The following is a 21,811-nucleotide window of genomic DNA, read 5'->3' on the forward strand; positions in this document are numbered from 1 at the left end:
GAGGCGAGTGCTGACGGCTGCAGGCCACAGCCGTGTAGCCAGTTCAGCACTGAGGCGAGTGCTGACGGCTGCAGGCCACAGCCGTGTAGCCAGTTCAGCACTGAGGCGAGTGCTGACGGCTGCAGGCCACAGCCGTGTAGCCAGTTCAGCACTGAGGCGAGTGCTGACGGCTGCAGGCCACAGCTGCAGACTTACTTCAATGCTGAGCTGAACATTGGTTTGTGCTCCGCCCTCAGCCTTAACGCCATAACCGTTTCAATCTGGCTCGATGCTTAAACTGGCCAAATATCGGTTTGTTACCCGTTGTTGAGCCCAGGCCTTGCCGCTTCAGTCCAGCCCAAAGATTCAGGCCAGCCCCAAGCCCACCACAGCTGTACCTGCATTCTCGACAGTCCAGTTCACCAAATATTTCAGGATACCACAAAAATGCCAGTTCGTACAAACAGCTCAAAAGCACATGTCCCAGTGGAAAATTACAGGCTGCGGGTTGCAGTAATGATATTCTCAAAAATGCATATTTAGTAGAGTTGTTAGTACTTTTGTTTACTGATTAAAAAGCATCGCCATGTCTCACCAGCACTATCTTTGCAAAGTATATAGATGGTACCTTGAGAATCATTTGCTTGTAGGAATTTACAGGCAAATAAAGAATTTATGAAAAGTTACACATAAACTAAGATTGACCAAATACCTAATGTGCAAAGAAAGATAAATGGTGCAAATAAAAAATAATAGTGAGAACTTGAAAGTGAATCTGTCGGTTATACAAGCAGTCGATCCTGGTAGTGTGGGACTTAAAGCCTCTGTATCTCCTGCCTGATGGTAGCAGTACTAAGAGAGCATGGCTGGATGGTGGGGGAGTGCGGGGGGTGTCCTTGATGATGGATGCTGCTTTCTTGTAGCAGAGCTCCATGTAAATGTGCCCAGTGGTGGAGAGGGCTTTGCCTGTGATGGACTGGGCCGTATCTACCATCTTCTGTAGCATTTCCATTCCTGGGTTTTGGTGTTTCCATACCAGGCCGCGATGCAACAGACAGACATACTTTATTGATCCCGAGGGAAATTGGGTTCCGTTACAGTCGCACCAACCAAGAATAGTGTAGAAATACAGCAATATAAAACCATAAATAATTAAATAATAAGAAGTAAATAATGCCAAGTGGAAATTAGTCCAGGACCAGCCTATTGGCTCAGGGTGTCTGACACTCCGAGGGAGGAGTTGTAAAGTTGTAAACCAAGATACTCTCCGCTGTGCATCTATAGAAGTTTGTCAAAGGTTTTTGTGACATGCCGAATCTACGCAAACTTCTAAGAAAGTGGAAGCGCTGCCTTGCTTTCTTTGTGTTGGCATTTTTGTGCAAGTCCCAGGACAAATCCCTTGATATGATAACACCAAGGAATTTAAAACTACTGATCCTATCCACTCAGAATAGTGTGAGAATCTCAGAATCTCTAATCAGGACTGACTCATGGACCTCCAGCTTCTTCATTCTGAATGGAAAACATTTGCCCTCTAGTTCTTTTTCCCTGTTTCCTCTGGTTACTGACCTCTCTAGTAGTGGAAACCATTCCTCAATATTCATTCTTTCAAAGCCTCTCATACTGTTAACACTCCTAAGGAAAAACAATCTCCGCTTCTCTCTTCATCTCTGTGGAAGAGAACTATCTTCCCTTGTAAATCAAGGATAAATCTTATATCTGTATATCAGAATGAATCAGTTAGGACTTTATACCTTGGAACGTAGAAGACTGAGGGGAGATTTGATAGAGGTATACAAAATTATGAGGGGTATAGATAGGGTAAATGCAAGCAGGCTTTTTCCACTGAGGTTGGGTGGAACTCCAACTAGAGGTCATGGGTTAAGGGTGAAAGGTGAAGAGTTTAAGTGGAATATGAAGGGAAACTTCTTCACTCAGAGGGACGTGAGCATGTGGAGTGAGCTGCCGGCACAAGAGGTGCACACAAGCTCGATTTCAACGTTTAAGAGAAGTTTGGATAGGTCCATGGATGGTAGGAGTATGGAGGGCTATGGTCCAGGTGCAGGTCAATGGCACTAAGCAGTTTAAATGTTTCAGCACAGGCTGGATGGGCTGAAGGGCCTGCTGCTGTGCCGAATTTTTTCTATGATACTAAGACTCTAAATGAGAATAGTGAGACGTCATTTCAGTCCAAGCAGCATCTTGGAGAAACATCAGAGAGAAGCTACAGTGGTGAATGTTATTGGATAATTAGCTCTTGACTCTCGTTACAGTCCATCAAAAGATTGTACAGAAGAACCCCACTGATTCTCTCCTGAGCAGGGTCAAAGTTGAAAGGTTGGGTCACCTCAAATTAATGGGCATCCCTGAGAGAGGTCAGAGGCATCAGGTCAGCGACAGCCCCTTTCCATCACAGGGTGGTGTTGGTTTGTAGTCATCGGGCTGTTCAAGGAATGAAGAGAGCTAGACTTGGAATTCGACAGAAAACTTGTTCAAATCCCACTCTCAGAACTTCAGTGCAGCTTAAACCTGCTGGAATTAAAAGGTTGGGATCAGTAAAACAAGCCACAAAAGAGATCCAACCTGTACACTGGTTTTATTTATTTTTATTTAGAGATAGAGCATGATAAGAACATAATAAAACCATTAGAAATAGGAACAGGAGTAGGCTGTCCAGCCTGCTCCGCCATTCAATAAGATCACGGCTGATGTGGCCATGGACTCATCTCCACCTACCTGCCTTTTCCCCATAACCCTAAATTCCCCTACTATGCAAAAATCTATCCAACCTTGTCTTAAGTATACTTACTGAGGTAGCCTCCACTGCTTTATTGGGCAGAGAATTCCACAGATTCAGCACTCTCTGGGAAAAGCAGTTCCTCCTCATCTCCGTCTTAAATTTACTCCCCGAATCTTGAGGCCATGTCCCCTAATTCTAGTGACACTTCAGGCACTTCCGGTCTAAAGAGCCTGTGCTGCTTAGTTACACCCACATGACCAATAACCTACTAATCCAAAAGCCTTTTGGAATGTGGGAAGAAACTGAAGCCCCCGGAAGAAACCCACGTGATCACGGTGAGAACAAACAAACTCCTAAGAGACAGTGGTGGAATGGAACCTGCTGTCACTGTAATAGCATTACGCTACTGTACCACCTATTTTCTTGAGGAATGGAACTCTCCCTTACAGTTTATAGGGGTTCAACAAGTGGACCCACAATCCGCTGCTGATGGTGGGTCATAGAAGTAAGTCTTGTCAGCAATGCCCTTGGCCCGATCAGACCAAAATAAAAAGCCTGCAAGAGTAAATCAAGAAAGTGGAATTCAGATTGAAAATCAGGTCTGAGGGGCCAAAAGGCCTACTCGCATTTTTAACATTCTTCCAACCTAGGGAGGTCTCCAATGAGAAAAGAAGCAAAAAGATGGAGGTGGAAGATAAATGTTTCTAAATGAGATGATATAATTGGGTAGCTCAGTAGGTGTTTAATGTCAAACCATTCTCTTTGTTACCAGGATCAATATCTGTGCCAAGGGAATACCAGTGATCTTGGCTACACAACAAAATGCAGATTAGAAATTAAGTTCTGGCTTTAAATAGTTCAAGGATAAGCAGTTTATTTAATTACAGAGCCCCTTCGAGGAACATCAGCTCAACCCTTCTCTTCCATTAACTTTCATCATTTCCCCACAAGCTTGCTGACTTCTGCTTCTCCAAACTGAAGGTGAAGAACAGAAAGCATTCCACCCAGGTGAGACAGGCAGAAGCAGCACCATAATTCAAGAAGGAATGAGCTTGCTCAAACGCTGGTGCAGAGAGAACAAAATGTTTTGAAATAAATTGAGCTGCGTCTCTTTGAATCTCATTTTGTTTCCCAATTTTTTCCATTTACCGCCATCAAAGAGAAGAAATTGTTTTTCACTCATCAGCTTATTCTCATTATCCAGGTCATCAGATCTCTCCTGCTCAACTCCCCAGCAATGGGACGTGCTCACATTCTTACACAGAAGAGGGTTTTCATTGAACTTTATGAAAAAAGATTAGGTCATTCAGCCCAAATGCTTCTTGGTATTTCTCCTAGCCCCCTTCTCACCAATTAGTATACCTTTTGTTATGTTTGTAACTCCAAAACATGAAACTAATTTAAAGGAGTCAGAAATGTGAGTTAAACTTAGCTTTTATTTTAAGCGAAGTGCGCGCATACGATGTGGTGGTGTGATGATGTACGCTATTTACATATTTTTATATATAATGTGCAATGCATTATGTAAACAACAAGGAATGCTTAATCAAACAATATATTTACAATATCACTCAAATATTACCTAAATATTAGATATACAACACCTTGGTATTCTTGCCCCCCCCCCCCACTTAAAAGCATCCACGATGTTCAGCTCAACTACTTCCTGTGACAGAACTTCCACTCTCCCACCACTCTCTACGGTCCACCTTGGATCTATTTTCATTATCACTAATTTGCTACCTGGGGATCTGTGTAGTGACAAGTTAGCCTCAACTCCCATTGACTTTTTTCTAACAAAGATACCTATATATACATAAACCTTGAGAAACCAACCATTGTCAATAAAATATAGTGATTAGTTTCCAAACCACTTGGGTCAAGTGGCTCCCCGCTTTCCACCAATATAATCAAGCAAAATCATTGTTTTCACAGGTGTATAGAAACATAGAAAACCTACAGCACAATACAGGCCCTTCGGCCCTCAAAGTTGTGCCAAACATGTCCCTACCTTAGAAATTACTAGGCTTACCTAAAGCCCTCTATTTTTCTAAGCTCCACGTACCTATCCAAAAGTTTCTTAAAAGACCCTATCGTGTGAATGCAAACCTGATTACTGTTTTTAAGTTTCAGTGGAAAAGTTTGTTAACTAATATTATTTCTTACTATGCATTTAAGTATTTTTTAGAACATCATAGGACATAAAAATGTTTATTTGGGATGTTTATTAGGTAGAAAACAGAAGGCTATTGTTTATATTTATCTGCAAGAAGTCTGTGTCCATATCCCTCACATACCGGTTATATAAGTGCCTGCCGAAGGGTTTCATCCCGAAATGTCGACTGTACTCTTTTCCTAGATGCTGCCTGGCCTGCTGATTTCCTCCAGCATTTTGTGTGTGTTGCTCGGATTCCCAGCATCCGCAAGGTTTTCACTTGTTCGATATTAGTACCTGTGTTTTGTATCCCCCTGGTGGGACTGCATGTTTTCTTTTCCAAACTCCTTACTCATTTTTAAGATGAACAGGCTTATGTTTTCAGGTTACAAATGCACTGAAACCTTCTGATTTCCCGCTGTCATCTCTGCTCTCAATTTGTGATGAGGAACACTAGTCCAGTCTATCCAGAGCCACGTTCTTTGAACTCTTTCCAGTGTTCTAGGTGTGCCTCCCTCACCACTAAATGTACATCATAAACTTGTCACAGTTTACCCAGGCACTGACCAATCTGATCACAAGCAACACTTGCATTCTCAATTTCCTCTACATCTTATTAAGCCACACTTCTGGAGTTCCTCACAGATGTGATAGTCAGGCTTTTTTTTTGTTAAATCTGTTGAAGGATAAACCATAGATTACAGTTCAGCAGAATAATTACTCAGGAACAATCAGTGCATCTGAGTAACAATGAGTGAACTGACAGCAGAGTTTCTGGTGGGCATTTTAAAACAAAGAAAGCAAACAATCATTGCAGTCATCCTTTCAAATCTTTTCTGGAGGAACGGCCCACTGAACTACATTTCTGTCTCTGAAAATATCTTTCTGGTTTCTCTTCCCTCCCTTTGAAGTGTTTTCCTACTTCTAATCATAGAAAAGTACAGATCAGAAACAGGTCCTTCAGCCCATCTAGTCCATACTGAACCATTTATACTGCCTAGTCCCATCTACCTGCACTGGGACCATTAGCCTTCCATATCCCTCCCATCTGTGTACCGAAACAAACTTCTCTTAAAAGTTGAAATTGAGCTTGCATGTACCACTTGTGCGGGCAGCTCGTTCCATAAGCTTCCCCCCATGTTCCCCTTAAACTTTTCATCTTTCACCCTTAACCCATGACCTCTGGTTGTAGACCAATGCAACCTCAGTGGACAAAGCCTGCTTGTATTTACCCTATCTATAACCCTCATAATTTTGTGTACTTCTATCAAATTTCTCAATCTTCTACGTTCCAAAGAATAAAGTTCTAACTTATTCAATCTTTCCTTATAACTTGGGTCCTCCTCTACTGAAGTCGATGGCTCTGGGCAACCTTCCAGCCTCTGATTTGAGCGCCATTCCTGAGACACAAGGACGTAATCGCAGCTGAAATCAGGCCTATACTCAGGGAGTGTCACTCTGTCAGAGTGCTGTCTTTCAGAGGAGACATTGAAAGGGGTCTAAAATTAAAACAGAATCCTCAGCAGGTTAGACAGCATCTGTGGAAAGGGAAACAGCATTTATATTTCAGATCGAAGACCTTACAGGAGACCTGAAACCGAACCATAACTCTCTGCAATTACTCATTTTTATTTTCAGATTTCCAACAAGTGTAATTTTTATTTTGGTTTTCGCTTAGGCAGGTCCTGTTTGTTTTCTCAGGTGGAAGGATAAGATGGATTGGCAGAAATTAAACAAGGAGCAGGGGAGCTCTCCCAACATCCTGGACATTTATCACACTGCCATTTGGATAAATAGACAATAGACAATAGACAGTAGGTGCAGGAGTAGGCCATTCGGCCCATCTAGCCAGCACCGCCATTCTCTGTGATCATAGCTGATCATACACAACCAGTACCCTGTTCCTGCCCTCTCACCATATCCCTTGACTCCGCTATCAATAAGAGCTCTATCTAACTCTCTCTTGAATGCATCCAGAGACTTGGCTTCCACTGCCTTCTGGGGCAGAGCATTCCACATATCCACCACTCTCTGGGTGAAAAAGTTTTTCCGCATCCCTGTTCTAAATGGCCTACCCCTTATTCTTAAACTGTGGCCTCTAGTTCTGGACTCACCCATCAGCAGGAACATGCTTCCTGCCTCCAGCGTGTCCAATCCCTTAATAATCTTATATGTTTCAATCAGATCCCCTCTCATCCTCCTAAATTCCAGTGTATACAAGCCCAGACGTTCCAATCTTTCAGCATATGATAGTCCTGCCATTCCAGGAATTAACCTTGTGAACCTACGCTGCACTCCCTCAATAGCAAGAAAGTCCTTCCTCAAATTTGGAGACCAAAACTGCACACAATACTCCAGGTTGGGTCTCACCAGGGCCCTGTACAGCTGCAGAAGGACCCCTTTACTCCTATACTCAATTCCTCTTGTTATAAAGGCCAGCATGCCATTAGCTTTCTTCACTGCCTGCTGTACCTGCATGCTTGTTTTCATTGACTGATGTACAAGAACACCTAGATCTCGTTGTACTTCCCCTTTTCCTAACTTTACTCCATTTAGATAGTAATCTGCCTTCCTGTTCTTGCCACCAAAGTGGATAACCTCACATTTATCCACATTAAACTGCATCTGCCATACATTTGCCCACTCACCCAACCTGTCCAAGTCACCCTGCATTCTCATAACATCCTCCTGACATTTCACACTGCCACCCAGCTTTGTGTCATCGGCAAATTTGCTAATGTTACTTTTAATCCCTTCATCTAAATCATATATGTCAATCTCAAGGCCCGCGGTCCAAATCCGGCCCACGGTGGAATTACCTTTGGCCCGCGAGATAATATCTAATTACTATTAAAGCTGGCCCCAGTAATCAAAGCGCCTATGGCGTATGATATGGCTAATGCTGAGTTTATTCAGGTACCAGGTTTTCAGGGTTTTTAGTGTTTATTCAGCAGTCTTGCTCGGCAGTCTTCTTCATAAGAAACAGAATTTGTAAAGTGAAACACTTTGTAGTTATAGCAGAGACTGAGACACATGAGAGCAGGCTGAAAAAACGGAGGCAACGAAAGCTGCGTTCGCACGCATCCGACTGATCCGGCCTGCATGAAGCTGCATTTTGCTCAATCTGGCCCGTGACCTAAAATGAGTTTGACACCCCTGAAATCATTAATGTATATTGTAAACAGCTGCGGTCCCAGCACCGAACCTTGCGGTACCCCACTGGTCACAGCCAGCCAATTTTCAATCCATGTCAGTACTTTGCCCCCAATACCATGTGCCCTAATTTTGCCCACTAATCTCCTATGTGGGACTTTATCAAAAGCTTTCTGGAAGTCCAGGTACACTACATCCACTGGCTCTCCCTTGTCCATTTTCATAGTTACATCCTCAAAAAACTCCAGAAGATTAGTCAAGCATGATTTTCCCTTCATAAATCCATGCTGACTCAGACTGATCCTTCTACTGCTATCCAAATGTGTCGTAATTTCCTCTTTTATAATTGACTCCAGCATCTTTCCCACCACTGACGTCAGGCTAACTGGTCTATAATTCCCTGTTTTCTCTCTCCCTCCTTTCTTGAAAAGTGGGACAACATTAGCCACCCTCCAATCAGCAGGAACTGTTCCTGAATCTATAGAACATTGGAAAATGATTACCAATGCATCCACGATTTCTAGAGCCACCTCTTTAAGTACCCTGTGATGCAGACCATCAGGTCCCGGGGATTTATCAGCCTTCAGACTCAACAGTCTATCCAACACCGTTTCTTGCCTAATATAAATTTTCTTCAGTTCATCCTTTACCCTAGTTCCTTTGGCCACTATTACATCTGGGAGATTGTTTGTGTCTTCCCTAGTGAAGACAGATCCAAAGTACCTGTTCAACTCGTCTGCCATTTCCTTGTTCCCCATAATAAATTCACCCGTTTCTGTCCTCAATGGCCCAATTTTGGTTAACTATTTTTTTGCTATTCACATACCTAAAGAAGCTTTTACTATCCTCCTTTATATTCTTGGCTAGTTTACCTTCGTACCTCATTTTTTCTTGGTGTATTGCCTTTTTTGTTATCTTCTGTTGCTCTTTAAAAGCTTCCCAGTCCTCCGGTTTCCCACTCATCTTTGCTATGTTATACTTCTCTTTTATTTTTATACTGCCCTTTACTTCCCTCGTCAGCCAAGGCCGCCCCTTACTCCCCTTAGGATCTTTCTTCCTCTTTGGAATGAACCGATCCTGCACCTTCTGCATTATTCCCAGAAATACCTGCCATTGTTGTTCCACTGTCTTCCCTGCTAGGGTATTGTTCCATTGAACTTTGGCCAGCTCCTCCCTCATTGCTCCAAAGTTCCCTTTGTTCAACTGTAATACTGACACATCCAATTTTCCCTTCTCCTTCTCAAATTGTAGGTTAAAACATATCATATTATGGTCACTACCTCCTAATGGTTCCTTTACCTCGAGGTCCCTGATCAAATCCGGTTCATTGCACAACACTAAATCTAGAATTGCCTTCTCCCTGGTAGGCTCCAGTACAAGCTGTTCTAAGAATCCATCTCAGAGGCACTCCACAAACTCCCTTTCTTGGGGTCCAGTACCATTCTGATCCTCCCAGTCTACCTGCATGTTGAAATCCCCCATGACAACTGTATCATTACCTTTGCGACATGCCAATTTTAACTCTTCATTCAACTTACACCCTACATCCAGACTGCTGTTTGGGGGCCTGTAGATAACTCCCATTAGGGTCTTTCTACCCTTAGAATTTCTCAGTTCTATCCATACTGACTCTACATTCCCCTGTTTCTATGTCCCCCCTCACAAGGGACTGAATATCATTCCTCACCAACAGAGCCACCCCACCCCCTCTGCCAGTCAGTCTGTCCTTTCGATAAGATGTATATCCTTGAATATTCATTTCCCAGGCCCTGTCCGCTTGAAGCCATGTCTCTGTTATTCCCACAACATCGTACTTGCCAATTTCCAACTGAGTCTCAAGCTCATCTACTCTATTCCTTATACTTAAAAGACCAGGAGGCCCTGTATTAAATCCCTAAGCTGACAACAGATCAAAACACACATCATTTCCTGCCAAGAGCTGCATGGATCTACTATCACCCAAAAGACAGGGAGCATCCTGACATTATCAATGAGCCAAACAATGGGATCTGAGGGTCGTCCTTACCTCTAGCTATCCAGGATTGGCTGATACATCCAAAACAGATCATAGAACAATACAGCACAGGAACAGGCCCTTCAACCTATGATGCTGTACTGAACTAATTGAGCTAACAACACTCAATTCTTTCTGCCTGTTAGCTTGCAGGTTGAGTTGGTGGTGACGAAGGCAAATGCAGTGCTGGCATTCATTTTGAGAGGGCTAGCATATAAAAGCAAGTATGTATTGCAGTGGCTTTATAAGACATACTTGGAGTGCTGTGAGTAGATTTCAGACCCTTATCTAAGAAAGGATGTGCTGGCCTTGCAGAGGGTCCAGAGAAAGTTCAGGAGAGTGAGCCCAGGAATGAAAGGGTTAACGTGTGAGGAGTGTTTGAGGGCTCCGGGCATGTACTTGCTGGAGTTTAGAAAATTGAGGAGGGATCTGATTGAAACCTATTGAATATTGAAAGGCCTGGACAGAGTGGACGTGGAGAGGAATTTTCCTGTAGTGGGGGATTCCAGGACCAGAGGGCACAGCCTCAGAATAGAAGGATATCCCTTTAGACAGCGATGAGGAGGAACTTCTCAGGCTAGAGGGTGCTAAATCTGTGGAATCCGTTGCCACAGATGGCTGTGGAGGCTAAGAGATAGGAGATATTTAAAGTGAATGCTGCTGATCTTTGATTAATAAGGGTGTCAAATGTTACAGGAAGAAGACAGGGAATGGGGTTGTGAGGGGTAATACATCAGTCATGATAAAATGATGGACTCAGAAACTGAATGGTCTAATTCTGCTCTTATGTCTTCTGGGCTATGATCTATATCCCTCTCTTCTCTGTATATTGATTTGTGTGTCTCAGGGCATTTTAAACATCTTTATTGTAACTACTTCAACAATCACCCTGGCAATGCATTCCACCACTCTCTGTGTTAAAAACCTGCCCTCTGCTTCTCCTTCGAACTTTCTTCCTTTCACCTTGAATGCATGTTTTTTAGTATTAGACATTTTGACCCTGAGAAAAAGTCACCAGCTGTCTATCTATGCTTCTCATAATTATAGAAACTTTTAACAGATCTCCCTCAGCTTCTGACACTCCAGAGAAAACAACTCAATTTTGTCTAACCTCTCCTTTATAGCACATGTCCTCTAATCTAAGCAGCATCCTGGAAAATCTCTTCTGCACCCTCTCTAAAACCTCCCCATGCTTCCTACAAAGGGGTGACTGGAATTGAATGCAAACTCCAGAAGTGGCCTCAGCAGAGCTTTATAAAACTACAACATAACTTCCTGACACTTGAACTCAATGCCTCAATGCCATCAGGAAGGAGGTACAGAAGCCTGAAGGCACACACTCAACGATTCAGGAACAGCTTCTTCCCCTCTGCCATCCGATTCCTAATTGGACATTGATCCCTTGAACACTACCTCACTTTTTAAATATATATTATTTCTGTTTTTGCATGATTTTTAATCTATTCATTATACATATACTGTAATTGATTGATTTTTTTTCTTCTTCTTCTTCTATATCATGTATTGCATTCAACTGCTACTGCTAAGCTAACAAATTTCACAACACATCCTGGTGATAATAAACCTGATTTTAATTCTGATTCTGAACTAATAGATGCAAGTATGCCATATGCTTTCTTTACAAAAATCAACCTACATGACCACTTTCAGGGAGCTGTGATACCAGAAGATCCCTCTGTATATCAGTGTTGTTAAGGACTCTGCCATTAACTGTGTTCCCTTTACATTTGAACTTACTAAGTACAACACCTCATACTTCATTCATTCACTATGTGCAGAGTCACATAACATAGATAATCATGGTCTTGCAACACACACAAAATGCTGGTGGAATGCAACAGGCCAGGCAGCATCTATAGGGAGAAGTACTGTCGACGTTTCGGGCCGAGACGCTTCGTCAGGACTAACTGAAAGGAAAGATGGTAAGAGATTTGAAAGTGGGGGGAGGGGAAAACGCAAAATGATTGGAGAAGACTGGAGGGGGTGGGGTGAAGCTGAGAGCTGGAAAGGTGATTGCCTTCAGCTTCACCCCACCCCCTCCGGTCTTCTCCTATCATTTCGCATTTTCCCCTCTCCCCCCACTTTCAAATCTCTTACTATCTTTCCTTTCAGTTAGTCCTGACGAAGGGTCTCGGCCCGAAACGTCGACAGTGCTTCTCCCTATAGATGCTGCCTGGCCTGCTGTGTTCCACCAGCATTTTGTGTGTGTTACTTGAATTTCCAGCATCTGCAGATTTCCTCGTGTTTACTAATCATGGTCTTGACCATGAATGTTCTTGGCAAATTTTTCTACAGAAGTGGTTTGCCATTGCTTTCTTCTGAGCAGTGTCTTTACAAGATGGGTGACCCCAGCCATTAGCAATACTCTTCCAAGATTTTCTGCCTGACGTTAGTGATCGCATAGCCAGGAATTGCAATATTCTTCTCACATATTGCTTCTCACATGACCCTTATCAGGGGGCTAATCAGTTGCTACACCTTACCTAAGGGTGATCTGCAGGCTCGCAGAGGGAAGGAGGTGCCTTACACCTCCTTTGGTAGAGATGTATCTCCATCCTGCTACCCCTACCTCGTATTTGCCTGGATTAAACTCTGCCTTCCATTTTTACTGCCCATGTCTGCTACTGATCTATAACCTGTTGCATCCTTTGGCAACCTTCTACACTAACCAGAATACCACCTATTTCTGTGTGATTAGCAAACCAACTAATCCACCTATCCAAAAAACAGACTTGTTTCGAGATGGCTAGGAGGATGGCAGTAAGGTACCTGTGATCCCCCAAAACACAACGTCCAAGGCTGAAGCTTCATCTTCGCTTAATATGTTTCCTCAAAAGTGGATCTTCTCTTCGGTTGGCAGGGTAGTGTGGGGATTATTGTGACAGTTTAAAGTGGCAGGGATCCCGGTTCACTTCCTACTACTGTCTGTGCCATTGAGTGCAAGTGCGTGGAGCGTTATTGCAGGAAGCAGCACCCATCATCGGGGACCCCCACCTCCCAGGTCATGCTCCCATATCCTCGTGACTGAGTGGGTTTCCTCTGGTGCTCAGGATTCCTCCCACATTCCAAAGACAAAATAGGTCAGGGTTAGTAAATTGTGGGCATATTATATTGGCACTGGAAGCATATGGCAACACTTGCAGCCTACCTCCGGCACATCCTCAGACTGTGTTGTAGATGATGCATCCCACTGTACGTCTTCATGTGACAAGTAAAGCTAATCTTTAATCTTTGAACCAAAAGAGACCAATTTACATTGTAGAGACACTGACTGCATAAATTATAAAGCAGCATCTGGCAGCAAATCAATTGTGCCCATGTAGTTTCTGAGTATGAATAATTAATCATGTGCTTACACATTCTGGACCTAGTGACCGGCGGAAACCTACTCCAAGGGAAACACCGCAGACCAATGTTTCTACATCAACAGCATCGATCTCTTCCCCATCCCCCAGCTCCCAGCATCACCACTACCTCATCTCCAAGGAAGGTTCCTGGAACTTTTCCCTCTGCCCTCACTACCACCTCCAAACCAAATGTACACTCAGTGGCCATTTTATTTAGTACATGTGCTCATTAATGCAAATATCTAATCAGCCAATCATGTGGCAGCAGTTCAATACAACAAAGCATGCAGACATGGTCAAGAGGTTCAGATGTTGATCAGACCAAACATCAAAATGGGGAAGAAGTGTGATCTAAGTGACTTCGTTGCCGGCAAGCAGGGTGATTTGAGTATCTCAGAAACTGATGACCTCCTGGGATTTTCATGCACAACAGTCTCTAGAGCTTACAGAGAATGGTGCGAGAAACAAAAAATGACTAGTGACCGGCATCCAGTTCTGTGGACGGTAACGCCTTGTTAATGAGAGAGGTCAGAGGCAGGTGGCCAGACTGCTTCCAGCTGAAAGGAAGGCAACAGTACCTCAAAAAAACCAGGTGTTACAACAGTAGTGTGCAGAAGAGCACAACACATAGAACCCTAAAGTGGATGGGCTACAGCAGCAGAAGACCATGAACTTCATTTGCTCCATCACCGAAATGTTCCCACAACATATGGATTCACTTTCAAGGACTCTTCATCTCAGGTTCTTGATATTTGTTGCTTATTTATTCATTATTATTATTATTCTTTCTTTTTGTATTTGCGCAGTTTACTGTCTTTTGTACACTGGTTGAATGCCCAGTTGGTGCGGTCTTTCATTGGTTCGATTACAGTTATTACGCTATTGTGCCTGCAAGAACATGAATCTCAGGGTTGTATATGGAGTGACATATATGTTCTTTGATAATAAATTTACTTTGAACTTTTGAACTTAGAAAAACTAACTGGGTGGGTTAATTGGTCCTTGTAAATTGTCCTGTGAATAGGTTAGGGTTAAACTGGTGAGTTGGGGGATACTGGGGCAGTGCGGCTTGAAGAGCTGGGAGGCCTACCCAGCGGTGTATCTCTAAGTACCATAAATAAGTACATTAAGGATGCTATGTAAAGGCAAGCTGTCAATGGTATACGTGTGTGTTCGTGTGTGCATGGTGAGCAGTGCTGGCGGCTGTTGCTTTACGTTCTATCCCATGACGACGGTCACTTACTTTTGGCTTTCTCGTTTTTCCTGGATGGTCGCCACCTGATGCAGGTTTTATGTTCGTCCAGGTAGTAGAAACGAACCAGGCCTTTCGAGCTTCCTCTAAGCTTCACCATCTGAGTGCCGGCCTGCATCAAGCTCATACATCGTTCCACTGTAGAGAGAAGGGAGACCTATCAGTGCACAAGCCATTCATCCCATACTCAAATAACTGCTGATACGTGGAACCAGACACCACTAAAGGAGCCTGGACAACCCGCCAGAGATTCTCCCATCAGACCCTCCTACATCCCTTCATTCACAGCTGTGCAAATTTTCCTTCTCTATATACTCAGAAAATTTAATTTTAAAATGAATTATCTAAGTCCCTTTAAAGATTAAAAAAGAGCTTTATTTGTCACAAGTGCATCAAAACTTACAGTGAAATGTGTCATTTGGCCTCAGTGACTAACACAGTCTGAGGACTGTGCTGGGGGCAGCCAAGTGTAGCCACATTTTTGGCATCAAAATAACATGCACACAACTCAATAATAATGTCTTTGGACTGTGGGAGGAAACTGAAACACCCAGAATAACCCATGCAGCCATGGGGAGAACATGCAAATGTCTTCTAATGGTAGGAATTAAACTCTGATAGGTATTTACTGGTTCTGTAAAGCGTTGCACTAATTGCTTTGCTACTGTGCTGCCCCTGTTGAATTTGTTTCCTCTATTCTTTCCAGCAAAGAAATCCAGATTATATTTTTAAAAATCTCCTCTCTGAATTTTTGTCAATTATTCTCTGGTCAACAATACTCCAGCCAATGAAAAATGTCACAGGATCTGAGTTGCAATCTTCACTGACCTCACATAAAATTATGGCCCTTGGGCTTACCACGTTTTTGTAGCAAAGCTGAATATGATGAGATGAAATTCAATGGGCAAGTATCAGCAGCTCATTTTATTCTAGTCTTGCCCAGAGGGAAAAGGTTGTTGAAAAATAAAATCTAAGCCTATCCCAGTTTCTCACTGGTTAATTAAGTCAAAAGTTAATACCCATCAACAATGCTTTAAAATTTTAAACCCTGGGACAGAGAAACAGAAATGAAAAATTGAAAAGACATGTTAACCCTGGTTAGTTCCGGTCTCTAGGATATCGGACTACTGGCAAAGGGGCAAAGCAGATTTAGTAGGATGATAAAGTTAAGGGGCTGGGGTTCATATATCTTGACAAACAAAGCCTGAAGTGAGAACAGGGGAAAGTCTACAGTATTATGAATCACATAGGGTGGACAAAGATAAAGGAGTGTGAGACTCTGGTCTATAAATATAAGACTGTCTCTAACCATAAAACCATAAGACATAGGAGTAGAATTGGGCCATTTGGCCCATCCAGTCTGCTCCTCCATTTAATCATGCCTGTTCCTTTTTTCCCCTCCTCAGCCCCACTCCCCAGCCTTCTCCCTGTAACCTTTGATGCCGTGCCCAATCAAGGATCTATCAAGCTCTGCTTTAAAAACACCCAACGACCTGGTCTCCACAGCTGTCTGTGGTAATAAATTCCACAAATTCACCATCCTCTGGCTAAAGAAATTTCTCCGCACCCCTCTTAAATGGATGCTCCTCAATCCTGAGGCTGTGCCCTCTTGTCCTAGACTCCCCCACCATGGGAAACATCCTTTCCACATCTACTCTGTTCAGACCTTTCAACATTTGAAAAGCTTCAATGAGATCCCCACTCATCCTTCTAAATTCCTGCGAGAACAGACCCAGAGCGATCAAATGTTTTTCGTATGATAACCCTCTCGTTCCCGGAATCATCCTTGTGAACCTCTTCTGAACCTTCTCCAAGGTCAGCACATCTTTTCTTAGCTGAGGAGCCCAGAACTGTTCACATTACTCATGGTGAGCCTTCACTAGCAAATGGAGTCTCTAACTGATGGAGCAAATGGCCTATTCCCTTGCTGTAAAAATCCGCCCAGTATTTCTTTCTACATGGTTACCAATGAAGCTGCCAGGAGGAAGCAGGGATGTGGATGTGGGAGGTGGGATTTGATGATAGCGGAGGGTCTGCATCTGGAGGGTGGACTGAGGGAGGTAGTGTCTGGCTGGAAGAGAAGTAACTGCAGTTTTGAGATGAGGATCCAGCATTCCATGCTCTTATTGGCTGAATGGCCAAGTGCAAATGATATTAAAAGCTTCCAGATACCCTGTGGCCGCTGGACGTTGAGGGAGGAGGTGACAGGGTAACAAACTGAGGTAATAATGAAGCCAGTTCCTCTGGCTGATCAATGGATGAAAGGCTAGCCATGCCCCAAAGGCTTTGTCGCTATCAGAATGATGATTTACTAACCAAATGATTATGCCATTAATTGCTGATGGTTGCTTTATTAAAGCCTTTATTGCAGTGTATTCAGCTCGGGGTCAGGGGGGGTTGAATCTGAATCAAACTGTATGCTCAAGTTGCCGTGTTGATGGGGGGGGGGGGGCGGGGGGGGGGGGGGCGGATTATAAGAGTGGTTCCTCATCGATCAACCCAGTCAGAAGGAGCTGGAAACTTTCCTTTCAACTTTCCAGCAAGATAAAGGCCCATTCGATGTCAGTACGGTCAAACAAATTGCAAGAGGAACTAAGCAGGCAAGGCAGCATCTATGGAAAAGAGTAAAGAGTCGATGTGTCAGGCTGAGCTACTTTATCAGGACTGGGGAAAAAAGAGATTAGAAGTCAGATTAAGAAGGTGGGTGGAGGGCAGGAAGAAGTACACGGTGATAGGTGATAGGTGAAACCAGGAGAGGGGGAGGGGTGAAATAAAGAACTGGGAAGTCAATTGGTGAAAGAGATAAAGGGCTGGAAAAGGGGGAATCTGATAGGACAGGACAGAAGGCCATGGAAGAAAAGGAAGGGAGAGGAGCACTAGAGGGAAGTGATGGGCAGGTAAGAAGATAAGGTGAGAGAGGGAAACGGGAATGAGGAATATTGAAGGCATGAACAGGTTGGAGGCTGCCTCCTTTAGCTCCCCCCACTTCCTGGGAGTAGCCAAGGGCACCCACATAGGTCCCGGCCGTGCCTACCTTTTTGTCGCCTACGTGGACGAAAGCTTACACCGGTATCACTCCCCAACTTTTCCTACGCGATATCAACAACCGCATTGGTGCTGCTTCCTGCACCCAGGCAGAGCTTGTTGACTTCATCAACTTTGCCTCCAACTCCCACCCTGCCCTCAAATTTACCTAGTCCATTTCCAACTCCTCCCTCCCCTTTCTTGATCTCTCTGTCTCTATCTCTGGAGACAGTTTATCCACAAATACATCTTATGAACCCACTGATTCTCACAGCTACCTGGACTATACCTCTTTGCACCCCTTCACTTGTAAAAATGCCATCCCCTTCTCCCAATTCCTCCACCTCCACCCTATCTGCTCTCAGGATGAGGCTTTTCATTCCAGAACTAATGAGATGTTCGAGGTTCAAGAAGGCAACCCAGCACCTTCCTTAGCATACACCTTAAGAACGACTGCTTGACCAAGTTTTCGGTCACCTGCCCTAATGGAGCTCAATATTAACTTTTTTTTCCTGAATTGTACGTCTGTTTTTGTATTCTTAAATGTATGTCACAGCTATATGCTCTCCTGCACACCACTGTTATTTGAGTTACTGTCAGCTTGAACCAGTCAGGCCATTCTCCTCTGACCTCTCTCATTAATAAGGCATTTTCATCCATGGAGCTTGCCAGTCACTGGATACTTCTTGTTTTTCACACCACTCTCCATAAACTCTAGAGATTGTTGTGCATGAAAATCCCAGGAGATAGACAGATAGATATATTATAGATCCCAAAGGAAATTACAGTGTCACAGTGGCATTCCAAGTGCACAGATGTACAAATATTCGAAGAGAAGTACGAAAGAATAAAAATGAGTTCCCTTAAAAATCAAGATGTACAAGATCTACAAGTCAAAGATTACAAGATCAATTCCCTGGCTATAGGTCGACTCACTATAGAGCCTGATGGCCGAGGGTAAGAATGACCTCATTTCGTGCTCTTTGGAGCAACGTAGTTGTCCTGGTCTATTACTGAAAGTGCTCCTCTGTTCAGCCAAGCTGGCATGCAGTGAGTGTCCAAAATTGCAGTTTCTGAGATACTCAAACTACCCTGCATAGCACCAACAATCATTCAGCAGTCCAAGTTATTTAAATCACATTTCTTCCTCATTCTGATGGTTGGTCTGCACAACAAATGAAGCTCTTGACCATGTCTGCATGGTTTACCTAATAAAGCAGCTACTGAGTCTATATAGGTGTGTATAGATATAAATACTGCTACTGCATACACATAATCTAGTGTTTTACAGGATTGCTTTCATGTTTATATTTCTTGTTTATTATTGTGTTCTTTATGCTTATTGTGTTTTTTATGCTGCATCAGATCTGGAGTAACAATCAATTTGTTCCCCTTCATATTCGTGTGCTGAAGAATGACAATCAACTATCTTGAGTCTTGAATTTTGAGTGTTTTATGCAGATATTTTTGTAAAGTAAGAGGAGGTGATATTCTATGTCTGGGTTCCAGAGAGGGATTTTCATCTCCAATTACATTGCCTGAAGCGGTTAAGTGCAGACCAAGAGGGAAAGGATGCTGGTGCATTAATTGGGCTTGTCTCGCTGACATAGGTCAGGATGTTGGCTTTGTTGAATGCCACAGAGCTTGTCAGGGACAGGAGTTGGAGCTGACAGCCATGCTCCGAATTTGCACATAGCAGTTGTGCAGGGGTGGCCTTTACATCATTCTTCACAAGGGATGATGCTTTCATTTAATTTACTCCTATTCTGTTTTACATAACTCCTGCAGATACAGAGAAAAAGGACGTTGTGGCCCCTGTTAGTGCCTGAAGCATTCGGGGGAGAGACCATAATGAGACCATTGGGAAAGGGTGAGGGGAGGGAAGGGATGGAGAAGGAAACACGGCAGGGAATAGTGGTTACGAGTAGGCACCTAGAACATGTCCATTCCCCTCTTGTAAAATTCCACCCAAACACTTCCTCCTTCAATTAGGATCATAAGACCATAAGATGTAGAAGCAGAGTTAGGCCGTTCAGCCCATCCATCATGGCTGATTTATTATCCCTCTCAACCCCAGTCTCCTGCCATCTCCCCGTAACCTTTGACACCTGCAACAAAAAGTGTTGGACGTTGGACTTCATTCACCCCTTGGCTGAAGCTACTGTGAAACACAAATGTAATCACTCACACACACATAGGCTCAGGCATGCAGTGGTATGCACATGGACCCGTACCATGCATGCACACAAATTGACCCATAGACACAAACACAAATCCATGCTGTACACGTCTGCACATATACCTACCTATCCATTCATACGCATACTCTTAGAATCGGTACTGCTTTGAATCGATGGACTGGACTGTATTCAGGGATTCATCTTTGAATCTAGATGAGTATGCCACAGTTGTTACCAACTTCATTAAAACCTGCGTGGATGAGTGTGTGACTACAAAGACTTACTGTACATTCCCAAACCAAAAGCCGTGGATGAACCAGGAGGTACATCATCTGCTGAAGGCTAGATCTGTGGCATTCAAGTCTGGCAACCCAGGCCTGTACCAGAAAATCAGGTATGATTTGTGGAGGGCTGTCTCAAGGGTGAAGAGACTATTTTGAATGAGGTTGGAAGCGACATTGGATGTTTGATAACTCTGGCAGGGTTTGAAAGACATTATTTCTTACAAAGCAAAACCCAATAGCATGAATGGCAGCAATGCTTCACTACCAGTTGAACTCAATGCCTTCTATGCCCACTTTGAAAGCGAGAATATAACTACACTTGTAAAGATCCCTGCTACACCTGATGACCCTGTGATCTCTGCTTCAGAGGCCAATGTTAAGCTGTCTCTAAAGAGAGTGAACCCTCCCAAGGCGGAAGGTCCCATGGGAGTACCAGGTAAGGCTTTGAAAACCTGTGCCAACCAACTAGCAGGAGTATTCAAGGACACTTTCAACCTCTCACTGCTATGGGCAGAAGTTCCCACTTGCTTCAAAACGTGCCTAAGAAGAATAATGTGAGCTGCCTTAATGACTATCACCTGGTAGCACTCACATCTACAGTGATGAAATGCTTTGAGAGGTTGGTCTATCTAGACTGAACTCCTGCCTCAGCAAGGACCTGGACCCATTACAATTTGCCTATTGCTGCAATAGGTCAACAGCAGATGCAATCTCAATGGGTCTTCATATGGCTTTAGACCATCTGGACAACACAAATACCTATGTCAGGATGCTGTTCATCGACTATAGCTCAGCATTTAACACTATCATTCCCACAATCCTGATTGAGACATTACAGAACCCGGGCCTCTGTACCTCCCTCTGCAATTAGATCCTCGACTTTCTAACTGGAAGACCACAATCTGTGCAGATTGGTGATAACATCTCCTCTTCACTAACGATCAACACTGGCGCACCTCAGGGGTGTGTGCTTAGCCAACTGCTCTACTCTCTCTATACCCATGACTGTGTGGCTAGGTATAGCTTAAATACCATCTATAAATTTACTAATGATACAACCATTGTTGGTAGAGTCTTAGATGGTGACGAGAGGGCGTACAGGAGTGAGATATGCCAACTAGTGGAGTGGTGTCGCAGCAACAACCTGGCACTCAATGTCAGTCAGATGAAAGAGCTGATTGTGAACTTCAGGAAGGGCAAGACAAAGGAGCACACACCAATCCTCATAGAGGGATCAGAAGTGGAGAGAGTGAGCAGTTTCAAATTCCTGGGTGTCATGATCTCTGAGGATCTAACCTGATCCCAACATATCGATGCCGTTATAAAGAAGGCAAAACAGCAGCTATATTTCATTAGGAGTTTGAAGAGATTTGGCATGTCAACAAATACATTCAAAAACTTCTATAGATATACCGTGGAGAGCATTCTGACAGGCTGCATCACTGTCTGGTATGGGGAGGGCTACTGCACAGAACCGGAAGGGGTACTAGCCTACAAAGTACCCAGGACATCTTCAAGCAGCGGTGTCTCAGAAAGGCAGTGTCCATTATTAAGGATCTCCAGCACCCAGGGTGTGCCCTTTTCTCACTGTTACCATCAAGTAAGCAGTACAGAAGCCTGAAGGCACACACTCAGTGATTCAGGAACAGCTTCTTCCCGTCT

At 43.6% G+C, this 21,811-nt stretch overlaps 1 protein-coding gene across 10 annotated transcripts in view; it reads right to left on the bottom strand.

The window, feature by feature from the left end:
* Positions 1 to 21,811, bottom strand: part of plch2a (phospholipase C, eta 2a) — a 324,151-nt gene that overhangs the window by 138,986 nt on the left and 163,354 nt on the right. For all 10 annotated transcript variants that reach the window (XM_073032106.1, XM_073032111.1, XM_073032109.1 and 7 more), the window contains one exon: positions 14,653 to 14,799. In XM_073032106.1, the coding sequence (XP_072888207.1) occupies positions 14,653 to 14,799 (147 nt within the window). The remainder of the gene's footprint in view (positions 1 to 14,652; positions 14,800 to 21,811) is intronic.

This window comes from Hemitrygon akajei, chromosome 29 (assembly GCF_048418815.1).
Source record: "Hemitrygon akajei chromosome 29, sHemAka1.3, whole genome shotgun sequence".
NCBI classification, from domain to species: domain Eukaryota; kingdom Metazoa; phylum Chordata; class Chondrichthyes; order Myliobatiformes; family Dasyatidae; genus Hemitrygon; species Hemitrygon akajei.